Source organism: Danio rerio, chromosome 5, assembly GCF_049306965.1.
Source record: "Danio rerio strain Tuebingen ecotype United States chromosome 5, GRCz12tu, whole genome shotgun sequence".
Taxonomy (NCBI): Eukaryota; Metazoa; Chordata; class Actinopteri; order Cypriniformes; family Danionidae; genus Danio; species Danio rerio.
In genome coordinates, this window is record NC_133180.1 from 64,931,390 (window position 1) to 64,948,268 (window position 16,879).

Sequence of the window (16,879 nt, forward strand, 5' to 3'; positions counted from 1 at the left end):
GGAAGTACGAATTTGCTTGAAATAACGCAAAAACAACCAATTTACACTTTTTATTGAAATATAGGTGTCTTAATAGTGTTTTTAGCAGTGTGGGACACATATACGACTGTCAACAGCTCAAAACATGTGTTTTGGTGTTTCGTGACCCTTTAAGCTTTGCTTTTAAACTGTATAACTTTGGTCAAATGTTTTGGGCATCCCTCCACAAGCTTCTCACAATAGTTTGCAGGAATTTTGGCCCATTCATCCAGTCAGATTTGTTGGCTGTCTTGCTCGCATAAGCTTTTTCAATTATTTTAATAGGATTGAGATAAGGGCTTTGTGATGGCCACTCTTAAAGCACATTTTAACTAATTTGGCAGTATGCTTACGGTCATGATTTGTTTAGAAGACCCATTTGTGGCCAAGTTTTAATTTCCTGGCTGATGTCTTGAGATGTTGCTTCAGTTTTTCTACATAATGTTATTTGATGCCATCTATGCTGTAAAGTGGACCGGTCCCTCCTGCAGCAAAACAGCCCCACAACATGATGCTGCCGCCCCCCATACTTCACAGTTGGGATGGTGTTCCTAAGCTTTCCTTTAAATGTAACACTGGTCATTATGGCCAAACAGCTCATTCTTAGTTCCATCAGACCACAGGACATGTCTCCAAAAATTATTTTTCAGAGTGTAATTTAGCAAATTGTAAACTGGCTTTTTTGTTGATTCTGGCTTGTTGATTTTCTCATATTGTCACAAGGAAGCAGTGTGTTTGAGGTTTTTCTTCAATACCATTCTACAGTTGTGCATCCAATTGACTCAAATGTTGTCAATTAGCCAGTCAGAAATCTCCAAAACCATGACACCATCATCTGAGCTTTTTCAGAGGCATAATAATCTTATTGTATGTAAACTTGACTTTCAAAAAAGTTGTAACAATTTTTTCAAAATTTATATCTCTCATTTCTCTGCCATTAGGCATAACAGAATCCAATGTGATAATCCTAACTTACCTAAAAGAGAAAAGTTTAGTCACATTACCATATGACTTTTTTAAAATGGTTATGTGCCCTTTTTATACAGTGTATGTAAACTGCTGGTTTCAACTGTATATGGCATTAGTTTTCCCCCATTTACTCCACAAACAAACTTTATTTGTATTTATTTTATGTAGGTTTTATTTTCATCATATCGAAAGCAGCAGGAACAAGTATACTAAATAGAAATGTCTTTTCTGTGTTGTCTGTTGAGTAAACTTTGCTTTTACAGTAAGCATGTGTGGTTCATGCATGCATATATAAGGCCTTGTTTACACTGCCAGTCAAATGTGACCTAATTTAGATTTTTTCACTCCTATGTGACAGATCGGATCTGTTCTGTGAACGTGTCAACACGAACAAAAACACATGCATTTGGATATTTAGAGATCGGTTTCAGGCCTCCTTCATATGTGTAAAAATAAATCGGATATAAATTGAATATGTTATAATTCGACTATCATGTAAACGGGCAGATCGGGTTTATTGAGGCATTCTGATTTGTACGTTATTAAACTTGCGACAATGTGGTCCTTCTCCACGGTTTAATGATGTAGAAGGAAGAGCGTGTGAGAAGACGCCGACACGGTAAACAACAAGAGAGGAAAGGAGGAGGAGAAAAGTGATCAATTGCCACAATTTGCTCCCACCAGACCTGAGATCTCTCTCGTGCCCACAAATTCCTCTGAATGGTGGAGGACACTATATATAAACCATAGGCACAAGCTGTGATATCGGCCCTTTCCCCTGTCTTCACCTCAAAATCATATTAATATGAGGCGGACTTCACGTGTTTCGAAGCGCTATAAGCAAGACATTTTTTTTTCCATCATGGCTAGTGTGGCGCAGATGGTAGAACCCGCCTTTACGCATGCGAGACGTCGTAAATTGTATAGCAAGTGTAAATGAATGAATCGGAAATGGGTTACAATTAAAAGAATGTGTAAACGGACTGACAAAAAAACTGATATAGGCAACAAATCGGAATTGGGTATCAAAACCTGACAGTATAATTAGGGCCTAAGTTTACTTGTACATGAGCAGAATATCACAGAGCAGAGTATTGAGCTATTTTTAACTTTTATCATGGCGCCTGTGCAAAATAGTTCATGGTCTGCTTTACTGTTATAGTGCATTGGTTGGTGCAGCAACAAATCATCTTGTGCGGCACAAGCCATTGAAATAAATGGGTTTCCTAGTGCAATGATTTTCATGTCCAGTTCAGTCTTAACACCCTATAGTGATTACCTCTAGAGGGAGAGTCAAATTAACTCACTGAACGGGTGCAGCAAGCCTTTTTTGACTCATATTTATCAGTCGTTTTGCTTTTTCAGATGAAAATGCCATTTTTGGTTTTCAGCAGAAAGACCCTGTGACCCTGGATCACAAAACACCACTGTTATGTTGCTCTAGTACTTTTTTGGGGAAGGAAAATACAAAAATGCATTGTATTTCAAGAGTTCACATTTAGCTAATGTTTACTTAAAAAGTGTGTTTGGCATGCTGTCCCAGGAGAGAGCTCATAAGATCTTTGAGCCCGGGGCTCCCTCCCATTTGCAGGGCGAGAGGGCAGTGTAAGCTCAGGTAGATTTCAAGAACTCCCCTGCTGTTTGTAGCTAATGAACATTTAGGGATTGCTATGAAGAGATAACTACTTACTTAGGAGCATGTCTATGGTGCCAATTTGGATTAGTCAATTAACTTCGCATGTTTTTGAATGGTGTGAGGAAGCCAGGGAACCCGGGGAAAACCCACGCGAGCACAGGGAGAACATGTAAACTCAGCATAAAAATGTTGACTGGCTTGGTAAGGACTAGGACCAGTGACATTCTTGCTGTGAGGCAACAGTGCTAATCACTGGGTTTCCATGCTACCCGTCTAGGAAAGGAGGAGGAGTAGGGGTGGAAGGAGGGATTATTCAGAATGAAGATGACTGTGTTATGGAACTTAGGTTCTTTATGGTGACTCATGAGTTGGCTTGTGCGGGACCAGCCGTGATCAATAATAAGCATGTGATCCTCTCGAAATTAGTTCATAAATAAACTTTACTTAAAAATTCCAAATGATCGATTATTGAAAAATAATTGCATTGTTTAAATTCAAAGTTATTGATTTTTGTTTTATACCAAAAACTATTACATATTATATAGACATTTTGTACATTTCCTTCGATAATAATATTAAAACAAATTATTTTATCTCTATGAACTAAATTTGCTGAAATTTAAAGGTTATTTTTCCTCAATATTTATATTTCTGTAATCCTTCAAATAGCTGTGTCTGCGCCAAATATTGCCCTATCCTAATAAACCACACATCAATTTCCAAAAACACTCTTTTGACTGGTTTTCTGCTGCATGGTCACATATTATATTGGGGTGAAATAATCCCTGAACCAGTTTTAGTGACAAATTGTAGCTCTAAAGTAGATTGAACGTTTGTTGTTTTGCTTCTGTGCTTGTTGAATGATCTGCTGATGTTCACAACAGCTGGAGAGCAGCTTGGCAGAGAAGAGCCAGATGCTGGAGAGTGTCCAGCGCCTGAAGAACAGTCTAGAAGAGCAGCTCAAAGACACCCTCGGCAGCAAGGTCTGAACCCTCATGTGACCCACTCCACTCTGCCTTTGCACTACGCTGCTGCCTGCCGAGCTTCAAGTTGTTTCTTATAAAAACTGCAAAGTTCATAGCCTACTCACTGCTTCCTGTTCATGTGACTGATCAGACAAGCAATATTCTTAGAAAGTCCACCCAAGCAAAAGTATTGTATTGGATTAAACAAAAAAATCCAAAATAAAACATTTAATGTTCTCAATCAGTCAATCAATCAATCAATCAATCAATCAATCAATCAATCTGAATAAAAGTGCTGTACAGAACAATAAAAAGAATATAAAATAAAGGTAAAGTGCTTAATTTATTCACATATAATATTACGTACAGCTTGTAGGTAAATTTTAGTTTGTTATGGAATAAATTCTTCAAGATGCTTGAAACATTGCTCAGAGATTTGGGTCCATATTTTCGCGAGATCATGCAATGTGATTGGTTAAATTGATATTTGCAATGGGCAGTTAAACAGGTGAACTAATGCAATGGCCAGTGAGTTTAAACCATAGATTAGGGCTATTCAATTGGCGACAATTTGTTCCGGCTCTCCACATAGTGTGACCAAGACATCAAAAAAACCTTTATTTGTTCAGTCGAAAAACGGCCAATATAGTTATGAAGTGACGTGTGTCTGTTCAATACATCACGAACTGCAGTTGAAGGCTGTGCAGAGCGCGAGTCACCTGACATTAAGCGAGTGGCGCGAGCAGACAAAAACAAGGCTTCTCAGCGCCGCAAAACTGCTGCAACCAAACAAAGTTACCCACACTGGATTAACTATAGCAGTGGGCCGTTCACATATTGCGTCTTTTTTGCGTGCAAGTTTGTTATTTCCAATGTAAGAATATATGCCAATATGCGTGCGCAAACGGAGCGATGCGCGGAAACATCTCACGCCCTAGTTGGGAGAGTGAAAATTAAAGATAAGATAAATAAATGATCTTAAATAAAACAAATACATTTATAGATATGATATAAGATTTTCTCTCACTGCAGAAATGGAGGCCACATGAATGGTTTGTGAGCATAATTAAGTGCACAGAGCATGCCATACTATCTGATAATTGTAAGAATAAATCCCAGTGGGCAACTGACTGTAAAGCCACAGAAAACAAATCAGAAATATGGCATATATGCTGAGTTCAGTAGCTAATCAGCTGGAATTGGCTGAGGTGAAGTGATGGCAAGCAGCAAGACCTAGCCATGCCCTTAATTATACAGACTTATTATGAAATGGATGAGTTATTAAAAAATTCACACAGTTGCCATGAAAGGTAATATTAGCTTTAAACACTCAAAACGTTTTTAGTACCAGGTTTTAAACATTTTATTTTTCTGCTGTAAAGTTGACCTCGTAAACATTGGGGTTAATAGAAATGTGCTCTATTTTGGAGTTAGTCCTAGCGGAATTTCGATGAATTGCAGTTTCATTTACTTCCACATTGGTTTTATGAGAGAGAGTGGGGTGTTGCCGCTTGGTTTAAACATGTGAAGATGCAAACATCAAGTCACTGTGAATGTAAAAACATGTGTGTGTTGCAGAGTGCTTTGGAGACTCAGGTGTTTGAAGAGAAAGACAAATCACAGAGACTTCAGGCAGAGCTGGACGTCAGCGAGCAGGTCCAGAGAGATTTCGTCAAACTGTCCCAGACCCTTCAGGTAAATGCATTTCACTAGAAATTAAACCACAGTTTCATTTCTACACGGTTTGTCAGACAGTCCTGAGAGAGGATAGTAGATCTGGCGTTACTTCTTTAGTTATTCTGCCAAATGGCTTCAAGCAATCTCGCATATAGACATTTGAAAATGTTTATTAATTAGTTGTTAATTTAGTTATTAATAAGTGAATGATTTAGTTGTTACATTTCATTTTGAAAGACCAATTAAACCTTTTCTAATATGCTTATTTGGAGTTAACGTGGTTCATCTACTGTATTTACACACTGTTTAAAAGTCTGATTTTAGATAGATGTTTGTTTGTTTGTTTTTATTTTTTAAGGTTACTTTTAATTAGATAATGCACCCTTGATTCTTAATTTTAAGGAACATAATTTGAAGTTAAAAAAGGAAATAAATTGCAATATATTACTAAATATCACAAAATTATTAAAATCGCAATGATATTGTATCGTGAAATGAGTATCATGATCATATTGTACCGTGGGAACTTTACTGATTCCTACGGAAATCCGGAAGGGACGTGATGGTGGGAAAAAAAAATAGGTGTAGGAAAAAAGAATTGGTGGAAGAAAAAAAACTGGGTGGGAGAATAAAAAACAGAGTGATAGATAATATTTTAAAGTTTTTTTTTTTTTTTTGCGTTCCCTCGCAAAGATGTTTTGCGTTATTTCGCAAAATATTTTTTCCACAAACACTTCCTGTTCACTTGACTCATGTAAACCCTCCTGTTTTTGCCGAAATTCTCCCGTATTTTACCATTCTATCTCACTATCATCCTGTCATTAATTATTTTCCCTTATTTCTGATATATTGTTAATCTTTGAAGCACGCTGAAATTAATATTGAATTGTCTGCATTCACTTTCCTTTCATTAAAGCTGTGCGTCAATCGTCGCCTTTCAAATGCAACCTCTGAACCAGTGAATGCATGCAAGTGCTGACTGACAGATGCGCTCTGATCCCAGATCAGCTTCTGTACACGTCATTTACAGAGGAGCAAAAGTGCAGGGCACTTTTGGATTTGGATGTATGTTTAAACAGACAAATACACTGAATAATATGTGAACATCTCTATCCTACATGTTTTATTTTAAACAGCTAATTTTCTCTTAAATGAGCACAAACAGTTTCTAAAGTAATGGAATGCTTTCATTATTGATCTGTGCATTCTTACATAGACACCTCTGTTATCAAACAAAACAAAACGAGAGATTCAATTGCTGCTCACTTGTTTGATAACAGAGGCGTCACTTTAAATGGCGTGTACAGAAGCTGATCTAGGATCAGTTTATTGTACGGAGCACGTCTGTCAGTCAGCGCTTATACATTCACTGGTTCAGAGGTTGCATATGAAAGGCGACGATCGACGCACAGCTTTTATGTAAAGAAAGTGGGATAGAAATACGGTAAAATATTTGGTAAAAAAATTCGGCAAAAACGGTACGGTTTACGTGAGTGAAGTGAACAGGAAGTGTTTGTGAAAAAACAGTTTTGCAAGAGAATGCAAAACATCTTTGCGAGGAAACACAAAAAACAACTTTGCGAGATAATGGAAAACAGCTTTGCGAGAAAACGCAAAACTTTGCGAGAGAATGCAAAAACTTAAAAATATATATTTTTCTCCCACCCATTTTTTTCTTTCACCCATTTTTTTTTCTCCAACCCATTTTTTTTTCACTCTGCCAATTTTTTTCTCCTCCACTACGTCCCTTTTGCGTCTCAGTAGATTCCCACCCCTAGAGTCCCAGAATTGTTACATTTTGTTTTGCTATAAGTAAAAAAAATGACAGTAATAAATAACATTTAAAATATTTAAAGTTGTTTAAAAAATGATTTACACTTTTGCCCGGCGCTGTGATTTAGACGCAGCATTGTTCAAGAAAATCGTGATAGGTTTCTTTTGCCCATATCGCACAGCCCTAATAAAAATACGATTTTAATAAGAATAATTTTTATTATTAATTTAATTTCTAAATAACTTGCCACCAATTTCGGCAAAACATACAGAAGTTCCGTTTTCCTGAGAGACCAGTTTCCACATGAACGTAAAAGTGCAATGTTGTCCTCCCGCAGGTGCAGCTGGAGCGCATTCGGCAGGCCGAGTCATTAGACCGGATCCGCGCCATCCTCAACGACACCAACCTTACAGACATCAGCCAGCTTCCAGAGACATGATGTCACTTCCTCAAAACCCCACTGCGTGCACAGAAACACATGCAATCCACCTGAACCCAACTATCTCCATCCATTAAGATCCATTGAGGAAGTCCCGAGTGAACACTACTGACCCCATATACTACTGCTCTACATGCCTTGGCAAGAGCCCGAATGGAGACTTCCTGTCTCTCAAAGTCTTTCGCTGAATGCGCCTTTTGAGAAAATATCACTGTCCCATCTCTCCCCTGATACCTCTTCTTTTTTTTCGTCTTTCCATCCGCTAAATATGAAGGAAACGGACGCTTCTCAAGTGTTTTGTACATACTTGTATACAGAATATTTGTGTATATTGCATTAGTTAATACATACACTGCGATTCTTTTGTTTTCACATCCGCCATTCGATGTAATCACTCCTCATTGTGTTGTTTTTCGACATCCATCATCAACAGTAAATTTTCTTTCACTTCCAGACAGTTTGATGAGCTTTTGCTTGACGTTACTGCTACTTGGACTGAGGTTTTGCTTATTTTTCTGTTTTTTTTTTTCCTTCACAGACATATCAAGTGATATTTATAGATGACTTCTGGGATGTCCGGGTTGATTTGTGTCGAGGATTTGGCAACAGCACTTACACCGACCCTTCTAGAAGGTGTCTCATGGTTCTGCTGTTTATATAACGAAAGCACACTATGCTTCTGATTTACAGTCCTTGTGGACGAACCCTGTGTTTGTGTACCAGATTAGGAGGTACAGTAATATATGTCTGTCTTGTGTGCAACTGAATTCCGTATGGGATTCGAGTAACCAAAGTTGATCATGTTATGACCTTAAATACTCAACGCAGCATATTTGGAGAGTTTAAATCATCGAGGGCTAATGGGTTTAAATCATTTCGTTGTTGGCTGCTGTTTTGTTTTAAGCAACGGATGCGAGGCGGTGTAACTCAACTGCAGGAAACAAGCGTGCGTGATTTATGATCCAGTTATTGGATTAAATAGTAAAAATTTAGTTTTTTTTTTAATAAGACCAAAACTGGCATGTGATTTCAGCATGGTTTTTTTAAAATTCGTTACAACATGGATTTTAGTTAAGGCTGTGCACTTACATTTTAAAAGAAAACGTCTGTTGATTTAAAAACAGATGCTTAAACATGAAAACTGGCTGATGAAATTGACAATTCATAGTTAAAGCCTGCATGTTGAATATTATGTCTGCTGATGTGACTGTGTCAGTGATATTTCAAAAATATGGGGAAAAAAAATGTATTATACAAAATATATAAAATCGAAATGCTGATATTTAGGACAGTTCAAAATTATGTGACAAATTAAACGTCAAATTTAAAATTGAGTTACAACAGCCTAATTTGACTTTGTATCATAATTGACTTAATATCTTAATTTTCATGCATCATAATTATGACTGTTTTAATTTGTAATATTCTCTACTGATTATAATATACTCATAATTGTTTTAGCATCTCAATTTTGATTTGCTTTCATGACCCATTTTGATTTTGTAGTCCATTTTGACAAAATGAATCAAAACTTACGAAGTTAAAAGTTTTACACTCATAATCAGTCAATTTCGTATATTTTCGACATCTAATAATTTTACGTTCATTTAACCTCATCTCAATTTTGAATACATAATTATGACTTGTGTTTATAGTGGCCAGTTTTGATGATATAAGAACTCAAAAAATGATGAAATAGTCATAATTTATTTGATTTACAGTTGTTTGACCATGTTGTAATTGACCGTCTTTTCAGTTTGTTATAATTTAACTTGTCTCATAATTGACTTCATATCTTTTGAATTGTCAATGTTATAACTCGTACTTTTGATTTATAATATACTTTTATTATTAATAATGACCATCATGTCAATTTGCCATAATTTATGATAAACTCTTAACTTTTATCCCATTATTGACTCCCATAATTTGGCTTTTTGTCATAATTTTTGGCTTGCAGTCATTTATTAAATAAAGCCTAAATTATTAAAGCCAAGATTAGTCAAGTCAGATTTAATCATTTTATTTATCACAAAGCAAACTTAAATTTCGAAAGTCAATATTAGTCAAGTTAGTGTTGTCCTTTATTGCATAAAACAAAGCCTAATTTATGAAGGTCAAGATAAGTTAAGTTAAACGTATCCCTCTTATTCACTGCATAAAACAAAGCTTAAGTTATGAAAGTCAGACTTGGTCCTTTTATTTATTGCATAAAACAAAGCTTAAGTTATGAAAGTCAAGATAAGTCAAGTCAAACTTAGTACTTTCATTTATTGCATAAAACAAAGCCTAAGTTATGAATGTCAAGATTTTTCAAGTAATACTTAGGCTTTGTTTTATGCAATAAATGAAAGGAATAAGTTATTAAAGTCAAGATAAGTCAAGTAAAACTTAATTTTTTCATTTATTGCATAAAACAAAGCTTAAGTTGTGATAGTCAAGATAAAGCAAGTAAAACTTAGTACTTTCATTTATTGAATAAAACAAAGCCCAAGTTATGAAAGTCTAGATTAGTCAAGTTAAACTCTGTACTTTCGTTTATTGCAAAAACAAAGCCTAAGTTATGAAAGTCAAACTTTGTACTTTCATTTATTCCATAAAACAAAGTCTAAATTATAAAAGTCAAGATTTGTCAAGTCAAACTTAGTTCTTTGATAAACAAAATCTATGTTATAAAAGTTTAGATTAGTCAAGCCAAACTTAGTTTTTTTTTTATGCAATAAATGAAAGGACTAAGTTCTAAAAGTCAGGATAAGTCTTTTCATTAAATGCATAAAATAAAGCCTAGATCAAAGACTAGGTTTTATTTAATACATAAAGCAAAGCCAAACTTATGAAAGCCAAGATTAGTCAAGCCAAACTTAGGCTTTGTTTTATGCAATAAATGAAAGGACTAAATAATGAAAGTCGGGATAAGTCAAGTCAAACGTAGTCACTTGGCAACATTTTGACTTTGTATTTCATCAAAATGATTTCTTAATTCATACTATCTCATAATTGACATGAGTCAATTAAGTGTGTTATGGTTACACAAGACTTTACCAACGCTACTCTACATTACTAGTGCTGCTGTTATAATCTGTATGTAAACTGATGATGATGATGAAGCTCTTCAGTATGAATATGTGCATTATAATAAGACCATGTGTGTTGTGGTGGTGTTTATTTTATGTCCTACATAACGCTCACCCGTCCTGTGCTGTTTTCACATTGCAAACACATAGAAGCTTCACTTCAGTGTAGTTTTGATGTTGTCAGGATATTTTAGGAACTACATTTTGCTTTAGAAGACACTGTTGGAACTCTACAACTAATTTGGGGCTTGGAGACTACAGATTTTATTGATTCTTTTTGTTTGTTTGTTTTCCTTCAGATAATTTATAATTCATGAATCTTTTTTTTTTTTTAACTGGGTCTGTGAAGAGTGATAGTTCAGATACTTTCACAATAACAACGGTCATATTTCTGTTTTTGGCATGCCGTGTTGCAGATGCAGAAGCCCTTGCAGATTTATATACTGTACTGTGTACATATCCCTGTATATATCTATATAATAAAACCAATTGAAACCTAAGTGTTTTTCTCTTTGCACAGCTAGAGCTTTAAGCCAACGATAAACTTCCGGTGAAAGCCTAATGTGACCCTTTTCAATTTCACAAGGTTGTTTTTACAGCATCAATGTTGTAATGTAATTACAATACATTCAGTTAAAAAGACATTAGCATTTATTTAGTTCAAGTGTAAAACGAGATAAAAGTAGCAACAGGCTACCGCAGAAATTCCATTGAAAATACTGGGGTAAAATAAACTATGTTTGAAAGACATGGCAGGGGGAAATTTAATGCAGCGCTTTTTCCGGTCTGAGACCCACTTCATTTCGTATTTCTATCAGACTGTGAAGATTGCTGATTTTAAAAGAAATCAGATCTTTAATGGGACAATTTTGTAATGGACAGTTCACCGAAAGCTGAAATTTAAAAGTGTGTGCATATAGCCCAAGACGAATTATTGGCGTTTTACCAACAGTCATACTCATAACTCATAATTTTTGTCTAATAATGAAGTATCAACAATGACTAGTTTACTTTTTTATATAAAATATCTGATTGACTTTCTCAATCATGTTTTTGTAAATGATTTTTTAAACTCATTTATTTCAAGTGGCCTTTTGCAGGCAGTTTGATTGTCAGGTGATCATAATCATATCACCGCCATTTTATCCGACGAGTTAAAAAGACTAGTCACATCGGCTTTAACGTAATATGGTAATAATTTGCTCGTATAGGACTTATAACGCAGACGAAAGGTACACACAAAGGCTGGGTAATATACAATGTAATCTTTTTGTTCTGAAAAGTTTGTGTATGAAAGGAAATGGATACGTTTGTGTGGACGACCTAACTGCCACCGTCAACAGTGATGCCACTATACTGCTGAACGAACTCCAAACGCGAAGACTCGAGGATTATTAACTAATTTTCTGTTATAAAAACCAGCACAGCCCGCATTAACTTTATATTATGGAGACGTGACATGACAACATAATCAGTGAACTATGAACGACAGGTGAGATTGACTATCTTAAACAGCATGCATAGCCTGGAGCCTCACAATGTAGTAATGTGTCTTATAATTATTTACGCATAATCATTGTAACATTTTATTTATGTTTAAAATATAAAATTTTTTAATTACTATTAACTTATAGTTTTAATTTTATTTTCATTTCGAGTAAGGCTCACGTCTTGAATATTTCCATGCAGATTGCAGAACTTTATATATAATGTTAGTAGTTTGCCTGAAATCAGTATGTCTTTTTCTAGAAAGTTTTCACTGAGTTTTCAGGTGTCCCTGAGTGCACAAATTGATAGGTGAATGCCTTATCGGACATAAGAAGGGGACATAAGACCCAATTTACTGGGGCACTTGTCCCAATAAAAATCACCAGTGCCCCAGTATGCTTTGAGATATGATTTACTTAATATGCAAGTGTATTTATTAAGAGTAGTAATTCCGAAATAAAGATGTTATTCTCTATGAGCAACCAAACCAACGCTGGTAAAAGCAATGCAATTTAATAATAATTTTTGAATTCTAAACAGTTTTCTATCAGGGTACACACACCGGCACCGCAAGTCGGCGGCTATCAGCGGCACCCAGCCAAGACTCAGGACACTTTTCATATTTCTGCAGCGCCATCTGATTAGTTTCATTTTAAATAGCATGCGAATGTGCGCGTCTGGTGTGCGATACTTTCAGCTGTCATGTGCGTGCACCAGTAGAGCTCCAGGTCTAGCAACGCCCTTTTTTACATACTTTCTAATTACAGACTTTAATAGTAGTGTTGTCAAGTCCACTACGGACTTTGGCAAATTTTAACCACTTGGGTTATCCGTTTTTTATTATTATTATTATTATTATTATTATTATTATTAATTCCACTGGTTATAGGTTTTGGGCTTTTTTTTCATGGGTTATGGGTTATGTGTAGGCCCAAGCAGAATATGTGTGAGCAGAAATCCGCAGATTTCCACCGATTTTTAGTCCATCATTGAGTCTATTTATTTACTTGTGTAAATGTGTAAATTTATTATTGCATATTTACAGTCTCATAATTATCTTAGATTTGACTTGCTAATTGTGATTGATAAAATGTATTTGTAATTAACTTTTTTATCTCATAATTGGCTCTCAATTTTGACATTTTTTATGCCTTATTTCAAATTGGGGGCAGCACAATCGTCTCACAGCAAGGTCGCTGGTTCAAGTTTGCATGTTCTCCGTGTTCGCGTGGGTTTCCGCCGGGTGCCCCACAAGTCCAAAAACATGCGCCATAATTGGGTAAGCTAAATTGTCTGTAGTGTATGTGTGTGAATGTGTGTATGGATGTTTCCCAGTGATGGTTTGCAGCTGAAAGGGTCTCTGCTGTGTAAAACATGCTGGATAAGTTGGCGGTTCGTTCCGTTGTGGTGACCGGTTTCAATTTGGTATGAGTGTGTGCATGAATGTGAGAGTGTGTTTCCCAGTACTGGGTTGTGGCTGCCAGGGCATCCGCTGCATAAAACACATGCTGGAATAGTTGCTGTTCATTCAGCTGTGGTGACCCCTGATAATTAAGGGACTAAGCCAAAGTAAAATAAATAAATGAATGAATGAATTTCGAATTGTAATTTATTTCCATGCCACATCTCATAATTGACTTTGTCTCTCAATTTTGACTTTTGTCATTATCATGACTCTTTTAAAAACTACCTTTTGTCTCAAAAATTGTCAACATCACTTACATTTTTTTTTGACTAAGTTACATATCTGAGAGTACTTCAGTTATGACTTGAGTAATCTCAAAATTGTAATTCACCAAGTTTGACCACTCCAGACAATTAGGATTCACCAAAGCACATTTTTTCTCTTACATGGCTGTAAATCTTTGCCTCTCAGACTTAAATTCTAAATGAACACTTTCTAAAGATTAAATGTCTGTTGGTACAAACTGGGGGAGCAGAAGAGACAAACGGTGCATTCCTTCCCCTGAGTACAGAAGCTGCTTGTTCTTGGCATGATCGTTTCTCTCTTCACATTATGTCTTCTGATTAAAAAACGGAAGGAGATTAAAAAGGAAGAGTCTTCATCATCTCCAGACTGACCTCTTCAGATAAACCATTGTCTCTGTTCAGGAAATAACGCTGATGCTTAATGCTGCTGATAAACTTTTACACAGGAAAGACTCACTTCAGTGTACTAAACTCTTGTCCAGAAGGCTGTGTACATAAGTTATAATTTGAATTTCAAGTTTTTCCACTTACTTTTGAGTTAACATATATTCATATTTATTTCCTAATTGACTTGGCAACTAAATGTTAACTTTTTGGTCATACTTTAAATTCATTCTGATTTGTAGTCAGTTATGATCAAATTAGTGAAGATTGTCAAAGTTGTCAGTTTCAGCCATTTCCACTTTTAATTTATTTATGACTGGCAATTCTGCCTGTCGTAATGTGAAAAACATTGGACTTTTATACTATAATTGGGCATGTATCTCATATTTGCATCTTTTGCCATAATTATAATGTTCATTGTTTTGATTCGTAGCCATTTATGCTGTAAAACCAAAACTAAATTACCAAAAGAAAGTCAAGATTATTAAAATCAAACTTGACAAGTCACTTCGATTTTGTATTTGACACACAATTTGTCTGTCTTATCTCATAATTTAGTTTTGATTTCTTCAGATAAACCTTTCTCCATTTAGGAATGATTTTCATCATTGTTTTTAAAATGCCAATGGGAAATGCACTGAAATATCACACAAACAAAGTTGACAAACTACTAGTGGTATATTCTAAACTAAATTCATTAATTCATTCATTCACTCATTCATTCATTCATTCATTCATTCATTCATTTTCAGCATAGTCCCTTTATTAATCAGGGTTCGCCAGAGCAGAATGATACGCCAACTTATCCAGCACATGTTTTACGCAGCAGATGCCCTTTCAGCTGCAACCCATCACTGGGAAACACCCATGTAACAGAAATTAGCTAATTTTTATGAATATTAATAATCAACAATAACGGTTTATTCTCCTATTTATTAATATTCCGGCTTAAGCTTCAGTCAGTTTGGTCAAACAAACATATGATTGTATATCATCCTGCCCGCGCGGCTGAGCGGATTCTCAGATTATGAATATTAATTACCAACAATAATGAATTATTATTAATCATTAATATTCCGGATCAATTTATTGTTAATTTGACCAAACAAACACAAGCAGAGCCGCCGCTCTTCCGAGCGGACACGGTAATGATCTATTCATTTAGAAAAAGGGAATTTAATTGCTACTTCTTGTGAAGTAGATTAATCATTTAGAAGTTTTAATCAACTTATAACAGCTAGGCAGGGGAATCTGTATTTCAGTGACATTTTCTCGTGAGGCAAACAATACAATTCATTTGATTATAATAGGATTTATTGACTAGTCAGACAGATAATGAACAACGCACAAACATACATTAAACATAGAACAAAGGTAAACCAAAGGGAGATATCGGGTCTATAGAACGTGTAACAACAAAGAGAGATAGTAAAGCGAGGAAATAGAGATTTCAGATAGAAGAGTGACAAAACTTTCAGTTCCACACGCACCATTAAGGATCACCAAGATTATAAAAACAAAAACACTTTTTTTTGATAAAAGGGGCACAGCTTAATCGCATAACTAAAATCACCTGGACTTTCATGTCTGGAGGTCTCTCTCTTTTTGCGAGTCTCTCTTCCGTCGTGATGGAAAATCCTTTGATGTCCTTCTTGATGCGTTGAGTTTGTAAAACAGTTCTGAGGAACGCGATCGCAAACTTTAAACTGAGTTTACTTTGCCGGAAAATAAGAAAGCGTGGCGGGAAAAGCCCATGCGGCGTAAAAGAACCGCGTGGCCCTCCAAAAGGGCCACCTTTGATGGGTTCTTTGTTCGGACTACTCTGCTCAGATGTTTGGGGAGAAGTCTGGTTATACCTGCAGGTCACGTGACAACCCGTTCAGCATTCTGACCAATGATTTCAGGGGAAAGTTTGAGCGCGAAACCTTCCTTGGTCTCGAGGCAGTTCGTATGCAAATTTGGGTGTCCGCCCAAAGCATGCGGAGAGGCATTTAATGCAGGGAATTAAAGAATAAAGCAATGCGAGTTATGATCTTGCTTTATGCATCATGTGTTGTAAAATGTCAGCAGAAACCCATCAGTACCAAACATGGGGGGGTTTAAAAGTACATCAACATAATTTTTCATATCCTTACATTATTTATGCTTTAAAAAGGCCTAAAGGGAACAGGCATACAGGTTATAAGGTAAGAAAAGTCAGAAATTAGATGCAAAGTTTACAAAACATAACACTTTAGTTTTGTGCCGGTCCAGGATTTCTGAGTTCATTTTCTTTCTGTCGGAACAGCCTCGTGGGTGTGTGTGTGTGTGTGTATTTGGGCAGGAATGTCTTTGAAGATCTAGGCTTATCTCTCCAGTCTCCCTGGATTACGTAAGTCTTACATAAGTCGTAAACCGTCCTGTCGACTGAGCCCAGACCGTTTTCAAGGAATGTTGCATGGAATGTTTACCTCCAGCATATATGTTACAATATATATGTTACCAGTTATGTTACACCCATACACTCTCACATTCCCACAAATACACTACGGACAATTTAGCTTACCCAGTTCAGCTATAGCGCATGTCCTTACATTGTTTATCAAATCAAATCACTTTTATTGTCACATCATCAGCAGCACGTGTGCTATAATGAGTGAAAAGCTTAGGTGCTGGCTCCTGACAGTAAAAAATACAGAAAGTGCAAATACAACGACAGTGCAAAATACAGACAAAAATAAAACACAAAAGAAAAAGAAAACAAAA

The 16,879-nt window shown here is 35.9% G+C and overlaps 1 protein-coding gene across 7 annotated transcripts in view; it reads left to right on the forward strand.

The window, feature by feature from the left end:
• Positions 1-11,052, forward strand: part of rabep1 (rabaptin, RAB GTPase binding effector protein 1) — a 49,845-nt gene extending 38,793 nt beyond the window's left edge. For 2 of the 7 annotated variants that reach the window (NM_001365498.1, NM_001123287.2), the window contains 3 exon segments: positions 3,508-3,606; positions 5,167-5,283; positions 7,377-11,052. In NM_001365498.1, the coding sequence (NP_001352427.1) occupies positions 3,508-3,606; positions 5,167-5,283; positions 7,377-7,478 (318 nt within the window). In that variant the 3' untranslated portion in view covers positions 7,479-11,052. 7 annotated transcript variants of the gene reach the window in all.
• Positions 11,053-16,879: the final 5,827 nt, after the last annotated feature.